The 13,880-nt window shown below is 45.2% G+C and overlaps 1 protein-coding gene across 2 annotated transcripts in view; it reads left to right on the top strand.

Annotated features, from left to right (window-relative positions):
- KIF16B (kinesin family member 16B) overlaps positions 1-13,880 on the top strand; it is a 185,175-nt gene that overhangs the window by 1,232 nt on the left and 170,063 nt on the right. For both annotated transcript variants that reach the window (XM_077316503.1, XM_077316492.1), the window contains exons 2-3: positions 12,068-12,137; positions 13,272-13,385. In XM_077316503.1, coding sequence (XP_077172618.1) covers positions 12,068-12,137; positions 13,272-13,385 — 184 coding nt within the window. The remainder of the gene's footprint in view (positions 1-12,067; positions 12,138-13,271; positions 13,386-13,880) is intronic.

The following is a 13,880-nucleotide window of genomic DNA, read 5'->3' as shown; positions in this document are numbered from 1 at the left end:
ACAATCTCTCAATCAGTTATCAATCCACCTCACAGTACTATGATCCATACAGCATTTTACCAGCTTGTCAACAGGAATATCATGTGGAACCTTATCAGAAGCTTTACTGAAATCAAGATAAACTATATCTCCAGCATTCCCCTGATCCAGCAAGGTAGTAACTTTCTCGAAAAAAAGAGATAAGGTTAGTCTGACATGATTTGTTCTTGACAAAGTGGTGCTGACGTCCATCTGATCTCTTAAAGTCCTGCAAACTATAGAGCTACACTTTGTACAGCTGACGGATGTGTTTGTGGTATTAATTCAGAGCATATAAATTTGTGTTCTGCTTCCCATGGAACTGCACTTTTAAAAGCAAGTTTCAGTGGAACACGGAGTTCTCCACCTCAAAGAAATAGTCCACGAAGTGCACTCTTTTTCTGCAAGAGTGTGCTAGACAGTTGGAGCAAAATTGAGCATGAGTCCCATGGCATCTTAAACACTTCAGGGTGAAGCTTATTTTTAAAGTGCCTAGTTAAAATATGGATTATCCTCCTGAGAACTTAGGGTCCCAGGAAATGGGAAAGGTACTGCTGCAGTCCATACGAAGGACTCATTTTTCATTTTACTCTTTGCACCCTTATACCTCTCTTATAGTCTGGATGCTGTTTGTTTGCCCCAGAATGACCACTTAAAACTGACATAGGGTTGCCAGTTTCCAGGAATTACATCTGACTGCTAGATTGCAGAGATCAGTTTCCCTTGGGGAAAAAAATCTGCTTTAGATGGTAGAATCTATGACATGGATATCAAATATATGCCTATAGACTGGAGCTGGCTCATCAAGGGTTCATCTGGCCTGTAAACAATGGGCCATTTCCTTCATTGATGGAGGACAGAGGCTGTGCATTCTGTCCCTATATGCCAGAGGTGGCCAAACTGTGGCTCTCCAGCTGTTCGTAAACTATAATGACCATGAGCTGCTGCCAGCACGTGCAGGAAGGGGCTTATGATCATTGTAGTCCATGGAGTGCTGGAGAGGCACAGTTTGGCCACTTCTGTATGCTGTCCCTGTGCTAGTGTGTAACAGGTGGTGGAAGTGGGAAGTTGGGCATAGAATCATGGAAGGATCCATATAGGTATCTGTCCAGCCCTGCTTAAATACCACCAGTCTTCCACTGTTGAACTACTCTGTAAACATTTTTTCCTGATATCTAGCCAGTATCATTGTTCATGTAGATTAAACACATTACTGCTGGTATTATCCTCTGCTGCTCTCCTCTAAGTGATAACCTTTCAAATAAAGAAAGCGATCGTCCCCTCTCACCCTCCTCCAGGCTGAACATTCCCAAGTCCTTCAGCCTTTCCGCATAAGTCTTGATCCAAAGCCCTGGATCATAAGCGTCGCTCTCTTCTGAACCCTCTCAATTTTGTCCACGTCCTTTTTGAAGCAAGGCCTCCAGAACTGCACACAGGACTCCACGTGGGGTCTGACCAATGCAGTATACAGCGGGACTATGACATCTTGTGATCTAGATGTGATGCCCCTGTTGATACAGCCCAAGATGGCATTCCTCTTCTTTACCGCCTCATCACACTGTCTGCTTATATTTAGCTTACTGTTCAAAAGTACCCCAAGCTCTCATTCACACAGACTGCTACCCACAAGTGCATCTCCAACCCACTATGCCTGCTGCTCATTTTTGTGACCCAGATGTGGAACTCTGCACTTCTGAATTGTATCTTGTTCTCATTTGAACTCTATTTTCTGGAGTGTTCGCTACTGTACAGGGGAGGTCCTGTAAGAAAAGACTGGTCTTTGGCATTATAACCATGCTGAAGTCCCTGCCGTAACCTGGGCTTCATGCCCAAATCTCCAGGAATTTCCAAATCCAGAGTTGGCATCCCTAAACTGACCACAAGTTGAGAATGGCAGTGTGCGACTTGATGGAATTGATCACACCTTGGTGACTCAGCAGGACAAAGCTTAACTTGCATAGCGCCATAAAAAACCAAATTGCATTGGAGTCTGCACTTTCCTCGGGCTTTCTTATTCACTGGGGGTGAACTAAATTAACCTCCAGGTGATAATGAAGGAGACCTCTTTGAGATAGCCAACTTCTGCGAGCTCTTTGTTGCTCCTCTTCCAAATAAGACTGGAATAAGTTCAGCAGGAGTCCTGTTGGTGACAGAGCTCAACTCTGGAGGGTGCAGGCAGAGAAATTTTTCCTTCCTCCTTGGCTCAAAGAAGTGGCTAACTGGCCGTATCCAGAGCCATATCCTTCCGCTCTGCCGTAAACACTCAGGGTTCTGAGCCTTGGCAGGCTCACTTGCTCTGACTTAAACAGGACTTCTGCTCAAAAGTCAGGGCCATTCCGCATGACTTAAATGTAGCAGCAGTCTTACCTTTGGTAAATGCTACAAATTGAACGTTCCGCATGACGTCGCACACAATCTGCAACACTCCTGCAACACTCCCGCAAAAAGCATTTTGTTGTAGTGCTTTTCGGGGAATTGGGAAAAGTGGGGGCATTTCCGCACAAAGGGAAAAGCGCTGCAGGCAAAAGCGGCAGGTCGCGGTAACGCACACAGCTGTTTCTATCGAAAAAAGGCTCTCCCACTAGCGTGGCTCTTGTACCACACAAGTTTCTGGTCTCACCGAAATTGCAACAGAGGAGGCAATATTTTTCCGCACTTCCTCCTGCCCCTGGCTGTCAATCAACCAGAACAGCCAATTAACTGTTGTGTTCGTGTTTACCTTTAAGAACTCTTTTTTAAAAACTCGAAAACACCAGTAGCAATGCATATTCATTACTTCCAGGTATCAGAGAGACCTTTTCCGCTGGTGTAGGAGCTGGTGCTTAATCGCTTAATCATTTGCACGCTCTCAAAGAAAAAAGAAATCCCCCCCGCTATTCCTGGCTGAAATTATGGGCGGTGTCAAAGGGGGGGGGTGGGCTGTATTATGCTTGGAAACTTTACAGACACTTGCTTGTTGAGTGATTTCAGCCAATGAAGCAATGCTTATTGTTGCTTTTGCTGGTTTAAGGGGAAAAAATGGCGATCGCTACACCGGAAGCGTGGGTGCAAGAGATTAGGGAGGGACATTCTTTCTACCGCTACATTGTGAGCGCACATGTCTTTTTCGGATGTGTTGCAGGTTGTTCTCAAGAGACTAGCGTTTTTTTAAGGGGGAATCCACTTTTGTGGACTTTTGTGGATTCCCCGAAAATCGCTACAACGAAGCGAATTTTGCGGGAATGTTGCAGGAGTGTTGCTGATTGTGTACGACCTTGTGAATAACGAGAAATATATAGCGTTACACAATGGCAGTACTTCGGCTACATTAACACTGTGCGGAATGGACCTGGATTCCCCCTGAAAAAACTGCTACACTTCTGCGTACAAGCTGCAACAAACCAGCAAAAGACATGTGTGTTCTCAATGTAGCGGTAGAAAGAAAGTCCCTCCCCCGCTCTTGCCCCGAACTTCCGGAGAAGCGATCGCCATTTTTTCCCCCTTAGACCTGCAAAAGCAACGAACAAGCAAGGCTTCTCTGGCTAAAGTCCCTCCACAGAAGTGATTTAAAGTAAAACAAAGCTCGCTAAGTTCCCAAGCACAACACAGCCCCCTGTTCGGCACTGCCGGTAATTTTGGCCACAAATCGCGCCCGTGGGGGGGGGGGATTTTTTTTTCTACTTGAGGAGCGTGTAAACGATTAATCGCCAGCTCCTAAGCAAGCAAAAAGGACTTTCCGATGCAATGATTGAACGCATATTCTTGGCAACGGGTGTGTTTGGTTAAAAAAAAAACAGTTCTTAAAGGGAAAGGGGCTTTTCAGGAGCATGAACACAACAGCCCATTGGCTGTTCCATTTGATTGACGGCCAGGGGCGGGAAGAAGCGATTTGATTGACGACCAGGGGTGGGAAAGGGAGTGGGCCTAATGTATATAATATATTCTTGGGATTCAGAACTGACCCAGATGAACCATGTGCTGGAGAAGTGAAGAGAAGGCTAATCCCAGGAAGAAAGGCTTTTACAAACTCGGGAAAGATTTTGAAGGACAAAGACATTTCAGTGGCAACAAAGATCCAAATGCTCAAAGCAGTAGTTTTTCCTCTGTCAATGTGAAAGCTGGGCCCTAAGGACTTGTGAGAGAAAGAAGATAGTTTGACTACCCCTGTCTTAAAGCAACGATCTAGAAACAAAAACTCCCACATGTGGGTCACAGAATGCATGCAAATGATGGATTAGAATAAATGATTATGCTTGTTAAGACTGAAGGAAGCAGAAGAAGAGACACTTAAAGAGCCAGATGAATGGTTTGAGTCAAAGACTTAAGTGGGTTGACTTTGCAAAAACTGCCCTGGGAACCGAGATAGTGGGAGAATTCTCAGTCCTTCACTTTGTTCTGGAAATGATGGGATCAGAGCCTGTTTATTTGTTTACAACCTCCCCCTTCCCCCCTTTCTCACCAGTAAGGGACCCTGAGCCTCTTACAATATTGTCTTCTCCTTCCCTTGTTTATCTTCACAAACATCCTTTGAGGCAGATTGAGCTGAGAGAGAGAGAGAGAGAGGGAGAGAGAGAAGAGATTGGCTCAGGGTCACCCACTGAGATTCCTGGGTCTCCCGGATGCTAGTCCTGAATTCCCCAGAATGGTGCCTGTGGGTGTCATGGTGCTTGCCAATACCTTTCCTGCCACCTGCCAAGTATTTTTCAAAATGGTTGAGGTCAGAAGGGACTTCTCCCCAGGAGGAGTTGGCCACTGGAGGTCTGACTGGCTGAGCAGATGAAAATAACCACTGGGTTGGTTTCATTCTGAGTCTTTCTCACTATATATGTGTGTGTGTGTGTGTATGTATATACATATACATATTGGTCCTCTTGCTGCCTGCTTCTTTACATAGGAATGTGTTTGGCTCTACCTCCCATAGCAGCCATATTGTGAATGTTGTGTCTCTTAAACCTGGGTCTCCGACCATTTTGAGCCTTCAGGCAGCCTTGGGATTCTTACACAGTGTGATGGGCAAAGCAACAGAATGGCTACCACAAAATGGCTGCTGCAGCTTACCTTCAGTTATACACAGAAGATCCTTTTGTTGTAGCGGCTGCCAAATCATCTGCAGAGCCAATCAGAAACCTTGCTAGACCCACCTACTTTCTAAAAACACCTGATGGGCACCAGGAAAGGTGTTGGTAGGTTTCATGGTACCCACGGGCAACATACTGGGGACTGCTTTAAAACTACTATCTCTTTCCTGTCTTGGTTGCCTAGAAAAGGGAATGTTGAATAAGCTCATTTTTACGATGTATGTCTTCTGAAGAAGGCACAGATGCCTCCACATCTTTAGTGTAACGCTATCCTTGGAGACAGTAACATGCATCAGCTTTCTCTGGGGCTTAGGGTTACTGTGATGTACTTTTGGACGTAGCACAGAAATCAGAAAATGTTGTGAGATGCCTCTTAGAATGCATTGCTTTCTGTTGGGGGTCCCAGGCTTTTTGGAAAGTTTGTTGGCACCTTTGGGTTTCATGTAGGCCCAGTCACAAAGCGGCCACTGCAAAATGCCCGCTGAAGGAGGCAGAGTAAGCACAACATGGTGCCGTAGCTTTTCTTCAGTCCCACTAGAGATCCTTGTGTTGTGTTGGCAGCTGCTGCCAAAGCAGTGTTTAGAACAGGGGTAGTCAAACTGCGGCCCTCCAGATGTCCATGGACTACAATTCCCAGAAGCCCCTGCCAGCATTCGCTGGCAGGGGCTTCTGGGAATTGTAGTCCATGGACATCTGGAGGGCCGCAGTTTTGACTACCCCTGGTTTAGAAGAAGAAAAAATCTGCACAGCCGATCAGGTCGCCATAACCATGGCCATGTCTATTTTTATGAAGATACTTGGCTGCCAAGGAAGGTATCAACTCCCTCCACCCCATGTATAATTTTATAAACCTGTATATCATGTCCTGCCTTAGTCTTCCGTTTTCTCAACGGAAAAGTCCCAGCCTCTTCAATCTTTCCTCCTAGAGAAGGAGCTCCAACCCCCTCATCATCTTGATTATTCTCCTCTGTACTCTTTCCAAATCTGCCTTGTCCTTTGAGAGATACGGTGATGAGGCCTGTAACTTGAACTGAACACACTCGCTATTTTTAGATATAAAAGCAACCTTGATTGCGTTCCCTCTCCCTGAATACAAAGTGGATCCTGGGACCAGTCTTGTGACCTCTGAAGTCATCTGCTTCTTTGCAGACACAAAACTCATGGCACCTGTTTATCATGATGGACTCTTACGCGGTCCACTGACTGTTCATGCAAGCACAAATGGTTTCTCAGGTACCACAAAACCAATGGGGCAGCTCTTTGTCTTTTGGAAAGGGTTGGTTAATTTTGGTTTGTTGGGCCGGTGCCTGTCCTTCACAGATCCTTAACTTTGACAGTTTCCTTGAAAATCAACAACTTTGGCCATTGCAGAAATTCAGTTTTTCCTATTCCAGTGGATCTGAGATATGTTCCTGAAGCCATGATGTCTCTTAATATATGCAAAGAAGGGGTTTTTGCTGGTTTTGGTGGCATTGAAACAAGTTCTGGAAGAGAAGAAATTCTCATTTGAACGAGGGTGTGATTATAATATTGGTAATGCTTCTGTGCAATAAAGAAGAGTTGGTTTTTATACCTGCTTCTCACTACGTGAAGGAGTCTCAAAGCTGCTTATAATTGCCTTCCTGTTTTCTCCCCACACAGACACCCTGTTAGGCAGGTGGGGTTTTCTGAGAGAACTGTGTCTGGCCCAAGGTCACCCAGCTGGCAGCATAAGGAGGAGTGGAAAATCAAACCTGCCTCTCCAGACTGGAGGCTGCTGCTCTGAACTTCTACCATGCTCAGGGTTTCATTTCAGTTGAGTACTGGACTGAGAACTACTAGCTAAGGTTTCTCTTGTCTTGTGTTTATCAATCATAAGGATATTAGTAAAACACTCATGATATCTAATGGGTGCTTTCATACATGCTAAATAATGCAGTTTCCATTCATATCAGTGACCATTTGTAAGTAGATTTTGCCATTTCTCACAATAAAATCCATTTGCAAAGTGCATTGAATATGGATTGAAATTGCATTATTTAGTGTGTGTGAAAGTCTACAGGCATAAATATATACATTTATACATTTATTTTGGATGAATGTGGGGCTGGTTTTTGCTGTCGTCCCAGGGTTTCAAAACACACTTGAAACCAGGTTGGTCTACTCTAGTGGGTAGAATGTTGATCTTGGATCTGGGAGACTCAAGTTTAAATTCTTGCTCTTCCACAGTCACATGCTGGTCTGGTCAACTTCCAAGTGATTTTGGACCAGTCATGGACTCTCAGCCAACCTATTACACCTCACTTGGTTGGGAAGGTTGAAGGAATGAAGGGAACCCGTATAGGTGGCCCTGAGGTTTTTGAAAATAGGGCAAGATAGAAATGTAGTAAGTAAATAGTAGGAGTGGCCAAACTGTGGCTCCCAAGATGTCCATGCACAGGCTCATGGGAATTGTAGTCCATGGACATCTGGAGAGTCATAGTTTGGCCACACCTGACTCCAGTGTTAGCCTGTCCAGGTCACTGTTGTCTGTGGTGCCTGGGAACATGGTTTCAGGAGATCTTTCACCATCTGTGGCTTGATCCTTTTAACTGTGGATGCCAAGAGTTTGGACCAGGACCTTTATGTATGTATGTATGGTATGTATGCATTTATTTATTTATCTATTTATTTATCTACCTATCTACCTACCTATCTACCCATTTATTTATTTCCCGCCACTTCCCAAGGGCTCGTGGCCGTTTACAATTCATTAAAACCCCAATAAAATCCTGTAACAATAAAACAATCTCGCATAAAACTAACAATAAGAGGATCCAGCGGAAAAAAAACTCGTCCCAATTTAGCCAACCTTAACCATCTCTAGAGGGGAGGGAAAAGAAAAAGAGGAGGAAGGGAGAGGGGGCTAATGGAATACGCTACCACTGCTTCTATGGGGAGAGGCACCTTCTGGCCCCTTTTGCATGCAAGCAGATGCTCTACCACTGAGCCATGGCCTGTCCTCTGCCAGGCTCCATTTTTTTTTCCTGGGGCTATCAAAAGATTGGGATTATCTCCCCTTAACTTTCCTATTTGTCAGTATGTGCCATCTCCCTCTTTGTCCACTGTGTTAGTGCGTGTTTAATGGAATGCAAGGTAGCTTGATTAATTCATGTTCTATTGAAAAATGGCCTGCTTCCTGAAGTCTCAAATAAGGACCAGCCAAACTGGCTGTGCAGGTACAGTGTCCAGTTCAGTTTCCTCTACTCCTCCCTCCCCCAAACTGAATTACAAACATTTGCCAGGATAAGCTGCTTATTGGAACCTAAAGTTTTTGCAGACTTACCCAGTTGTATATTGTGTGTGAAACTTATCCAGTTGTACATTTTTTTTTGTGTGTGCATGCATGTACTTGTTGGAATGATCCCCTCCCCCCCCAAATTAAGCGTGATATTCCTGGATTTTATATTTTGTCCTGTTACAATGATTCTTATATTGGGGTGTGTTATATGGGCCAAAATATCTGCTCCTCATCCCAGTCAGCCTACTTTCTGTTATATCCTTCCCCTTAGCATCTTAATAGTTCAGTGGCTCCTAGTTCTTAGTGCTTTGGGAGCAATAGTCAGAGGGCTTTTAGAGTTTGGGCCCTCCTGGTGGTCCTCCTGGTGGAGCCTGGATTTTGACCGCTGTGTGATGCAGAGTGTTGAATTGGATGAGTCACTGGACTGATTCAGCATGACTTATGTTCTCATGTCTGGGGCAATGACCCTCTGTCTTCTTGGTGCTTGGGGGGCAACAGTGGGAGGGCTTTTGGAGTTCTGGCCCCACTGCTGGACCTCTCGATGGCCTCTGGGGTTGGGCTTCAGTGTGACAAAGTGTTGGCCTGGGTGGGGCCATTCTTACGTCCCCAACCTCGTTGAGCTTGTGGGGCACCTTGGAATTCTAACACAATGTTATGGGTGCATCCCCAAAATGGCTGCCATGGGAGGTGGAGCTGATCTCAAAATGGCTGGTTTGGGAGGCACACACTCCCAAGAGGAAGCTCACGTACAGGAGAGAAGTGGAGTAATTCAAGGAATAAACTGGAGAGAGAATAAAAGCAGCACTGTGGTGATGGCAGCTCTCTTATCAAAGTTATTTGAATCTGCATAGCCCGTTAGATCTCCAGAGGCCAATCAGAAGTCATGTTAGGCAGGAGGCCCCACCCACTGGTGCTAGAGCAGCTTTGTTGCCAGAGCAGCTCCTTGCTGATACCTCTCCCGTTTCCCCCCTTCTCTGAATGCACTGCCCCCCTGGCACGGTCATCACCCTTCTGCCTTGGGCACTGCTGTCGCAATGCAGTTGGAACCTGTGGCATTCGAGTTCTAGAAGCTGAGTTCTTTAGTCTAACTAGCCGTGAGGCAAAGGACTCTAGTTTCACCACAGTGTCACGTGAATGATAGTGGGCCTGGACTGCTTCAGCTTTGGGGAGTTTGTCAGCCTTGCTCTCCCTTTTCTAAATTAGCTGGCTCTAGCTTTAGCTGTTATTTTTGTATCCTGTTTTTTATTACTGAGTCCCAAAGCAGCCTCCCCTTCCTCTCCCTACACCAAGGGTAGTCAAACTGCGGCCCTCCAGATGTCCATGGACTACAATTCCCAGGAGCCCCTGCCAGCGAACGCTGGCAGGGGCTCCTGGGAATTGTAGTCCATGGACATCTGGAGGGCCACAGTTTGACTACCCCTGCCCTACACAGATACCCTGTGAGGTAGTTAGGGCTGAGAGAGCTCTGAGAAAACTGGGACTGGGCCAAGGTTTCCCAGCTGGTCTCATGTGAAGGTAGAGGGCGAGCGGCAAATCAGCATGCAGCATATTGAAAATGTTTAACAGATTCAAGGCCTAAACAAGAATAACCAGCTTAGTTTATATGGTTACCATTTGTTTGGATTTAATTCAGAGGGGAAAACATAAACAAGGAAATAACTGTGTCAAAATTGGAGATTCGTGTGTAGAAATTTTGCATCCATTGTGTATTTTCTGGACTTTACTGTAAAATGCCATTTCCATTTTGATTTGGGTTGATTTAAATTTTCCCTCTGCAACAAGCATGATTGATCTGGAGTGACCCTACTTTTCCCTTGCGATATCCTGGAGTGGATATAACCCTCGATATTTTAAAAATTGGCATGAGTAAAGGTGCAGCTCTCTGCTTTCCCCGAAACAACTTGCCACCTCAAGCCTCCAATGCTGTAGAAAAGACCTAATTGGCCAGGGCGTCATTTCAAAGGCTTCCTTGTTCCCAGGCTGCAAGGTTTCCCTTAAAGAGGAAGCCCTAACTTCTCTCAGCAGAGGCTCCAGAAGCCCTAACCTCTCTCGGCAGAGATTTTCCTCTTGGATTTATTGCTGTCTCCAATCCTCCCCCCCCCCCCCTTCAAGAAAAGAAAGAGGCTCCTGCTGCGCTTGGTTCTTCCCCTTCTGAGTTTCCCTAATCACGTGCAGAATACTTTTTTGTTTCAGTGGGTGGGTGGGGGGGGGGCAGAGGAAGACCCGAGTTCAAATCTATCTGAGTTCAGCAGGATCCACAATAATCAAAGTAAGTGCAGAATCAACCCTGGGCTATCATTAAGCCCACAAATAGCCCACATGGCCTGTGAATACGGAGGCTGCCACATTCCCCTGTGTCCCTGAGACACATGGCCTTGTTTGGCCCAGAGGATCTCCTGTATGCTCTCTCTTCTGCCAAACTTCCTCTCCAGAGACAAGGCCTCCCTCTCTCTGACTTCTCCCACTCTGATCCACTGCCCTTTTATACTCCCCCCCCCAGCCTTCCAAGGCCCCTCCTCCTTCTCCTTCAGGAGTGCCCCTCCCACTAGGGATTCCCAGGTCCCCTTTAAGCTCCTAGCTATAGGGATCCGTCACAGTTTGCCTAAAGGAAGGGGCATGAAAGGGATCGCTGAAATGGTTGCCAGCCATTTAAATGTAACCACTTGGTGGATAGGTGGAGCTATCCGTGCCAATTTTATTCCTATCTGGTGGGGGAGCAGCACAACTGCTGAATTCTGGAATATGATTGCTACAGTTATCTCTAAAGCGGCCATGTTCCTGGAAGGTTTCTTAGGTTAAATCATGGAGAATTCCCTTCTCAAGGGATTTGTGAATTTGTTCTTCATTCCATAACATCTGCAAGGCTTTTTGCTCAGAACTGGAAGAAGGATCTGATCCCAAAGAAAGAGAATTGATCAGAGAATTCAGTAGAATGTGTTCATCTATGAAAATTAGCTTGTCCGCTACATGGCCATATGTCTGATGAGTTTGAAAGATGGAATGTTTTTAGAATGAGAAATTAATTCCAAGCTGGTATCATTGACATTTTCTAATGTATTTATTAAGGGATTTTTACTCTGCCCTTCCCCAATAGCTTTGTTGTTTGCATTTCAGAACTTTGTCAGTATAAGTTTTATTTCTCCATCTCCAAATCTCTAGGGATTTTCCATCCCAGATTTGGCAGCCCTACCTTGGGCAAGTCACTGTCCCTCTCAGCCTGCCTAATCTTCAAGTGGGGCTTGGAGTTCTGGAATAAGAACTGATCTTCACCACAAAGATCAGTTCCCTTGGAGAAAATGGCTGCTTTTGAGAGTGGATTCTTCACTGAGCTCTCCCCCTCCAAGCAGATCTGTCAAGCCTACCTCCCTTACAGGTGTATCAGGAGGCTTAGATGGAGGAGAAGGAAGTAATGTTGGGCTGGGAAGTAATGTTTGGGCTGATCCTGCGTTGAGCAGGTGGTTGGACTAGATGGCCTGTATGGCCCCTTCCAACTCTATGATTCTGTGATTCTGTGAATGTATGCGGTCTTAAATCTCTTGAGGAAGAGCAAATGGGATAAAAAGGTAACTGAAATATTTGAAATGAACACTGGAAAGTTGGATGGGAAATGAGGCTGCTGTGAAAAATCAAACAAAGGTTTATTATACTTGAAGAAATACACATTTACTGCCTACAAACACCAGTTGTTTAATAATATTCATAATCTCTTATAATACATTATTTTTTTTTACAGGGAAAAGGATCTTTGTGCTAAATTTATTATTTCCATGGAGAAAAATAAAACATCAATTACAAATATGAAGGTGAGCGTTTCAGCCATCTTGGAAATGATTTTTTTAATTTTTGACGTGTCTAATTTCCTGCCAGACCGGTATGTTATTGTTAGAATGTGAAGCTTAGGGGTATCAGGATCGGTAAACCTCTTCAGTAGTGAACCAGAAAAAGTGTCTTGTATCCCCCCTACAACAAATATTTGTATCCCCCCCCAGCAAATATTTCCCCATGCCAGATTGCTTTGTGGAAAAATTACAGAGGAGGGCGACCAAGATGACGAGGAGGTTGGAGCAGAGACTGAAGAGTCCGGGACTTTTCAGTTTAGGAAAGAGAGAGTTAAGGGGGGACATGATGGAGGTTTATTAAACGATAACATTTTCTTAATCTTCCCAAAAGACTAGAACTCAAGGGCATCCAGTGAAGCTGGTGGACAGCACGTTCAGGACGGAAAAAAGGAAATCCTACTTAATAGAGAGAGTGATTCAAATGTGGAATGCGTTGCCAAAGAATGAAAGCCACAGGGATAAACAGCTGTGAAAGGGAGTTAGATTCATGGTGGATAAGCCTATCACTGACTACTAGCCATGGTGACTGAGGGGAACCTCCACATTCAGAGGCACTAATTTTCTGAATTCCAGAGCCAAGAGACAAGGCCTCTATGAAGGAAGGCCACTATGCCTTGTGGCTGGCTCCACCTCCTATGGCAGGGGTAGTCAAACTGCGGCCCTCCAGATGTCCATGGACTACAATTCCCAGGAGCCCCCTGCCAGCAAATGCTGGCAGGGGGCTCCTGGGAATTGTAGTCCATGGACATCTGGAGGGCCGCAGTTTGACTACCCCTGTCCTATGGCAACCATTTTGTGGCTGCACCTATCACCCTTTGTCAGAATTCCAGAGGAGCCTGCAGGTTATAAAGATTAAGGGCCCCTGGGTGGTCCATTTTTACTTACAGGGAAAGGAATTATGCATTTTCAGCAGTGTGTAACAAATACACAGGGACATCGGTTAAACCAGGGAAGGACCTCCAGGTTTCCGTTAATGGTATTAGTCACAGTTTTACATCTCATTTATTTCATACAAAAAAGAGGAAAGACTTATTTGTATATTTGTATATAACATAAAATGGGATCCTGAGATAAATTTTCCAAACTTTTCATCATTAGATACCAGAAGGAGGAACTGGAGATATTGGAAGAGAACGGATCAAAACGTTTACCTATGATTTTTCCTACTTCTCAGCTGATGCTAAAAGTCCAAACTATGCATCACAGGAAATGGTAAGCCGTAGGGACCTCCAATTCTTAAACTTTGTAACTGATCCTCTTTAGTAAATACTGAGTTAGCGTTGTTAGTGGAAGGCTATTGTATTATATCAGGTGTGAGCTTCTGCTAAAGAGGGCAAATTAAAAGTTACGTTTTAATTTACTTATGCCATGAAACATTGCTAGGTAAAGGTATCCCCTGTGCAAGCACCGAGTCATGTCTGACCCTTGGGGAGACGCCCTCTAGCGTTTTCTTGGCAGACTCAATACGGGGTGGTTTGCCAGTGCCTTCCCCAGTCATTACCGTTTACCCCCCAGCAAGCTGGGTACTCATTTTACCGACCTCGGAAGGATGGAAGGCTGAGTCAACCTTGAGCTGGCTGCTGGGATTGAACTCTCAGCCTCATGGGCAAAGCTTTCAGGCGGCTGCCTTACCACTCTGCGCCACAAGAGGCTCTTATTGCTAGAAACATTCCTAGACCTCTTTTAATCTGTTTCTTTTCCACCTTC

This window comes from Paroedura picta, chromosome 1 (genome assembly GCF_049243985.1).
Source record: "Paroedura picta isolate Pp20150507F chromosome 1, Ppicta_v3.0, whole genome shotgun sequence".
NCBI classification, from domain to species: Eukaryota; Metazoa; Chordata; class Lepidosauria; order Squamata; family Gekkonidae; genus Paroedura; species Paroedura picta.
Note: the sequence above shows the minus strand (reverse complement) of the source record. Positions and strands in the feature narration are given on the sequence as shown.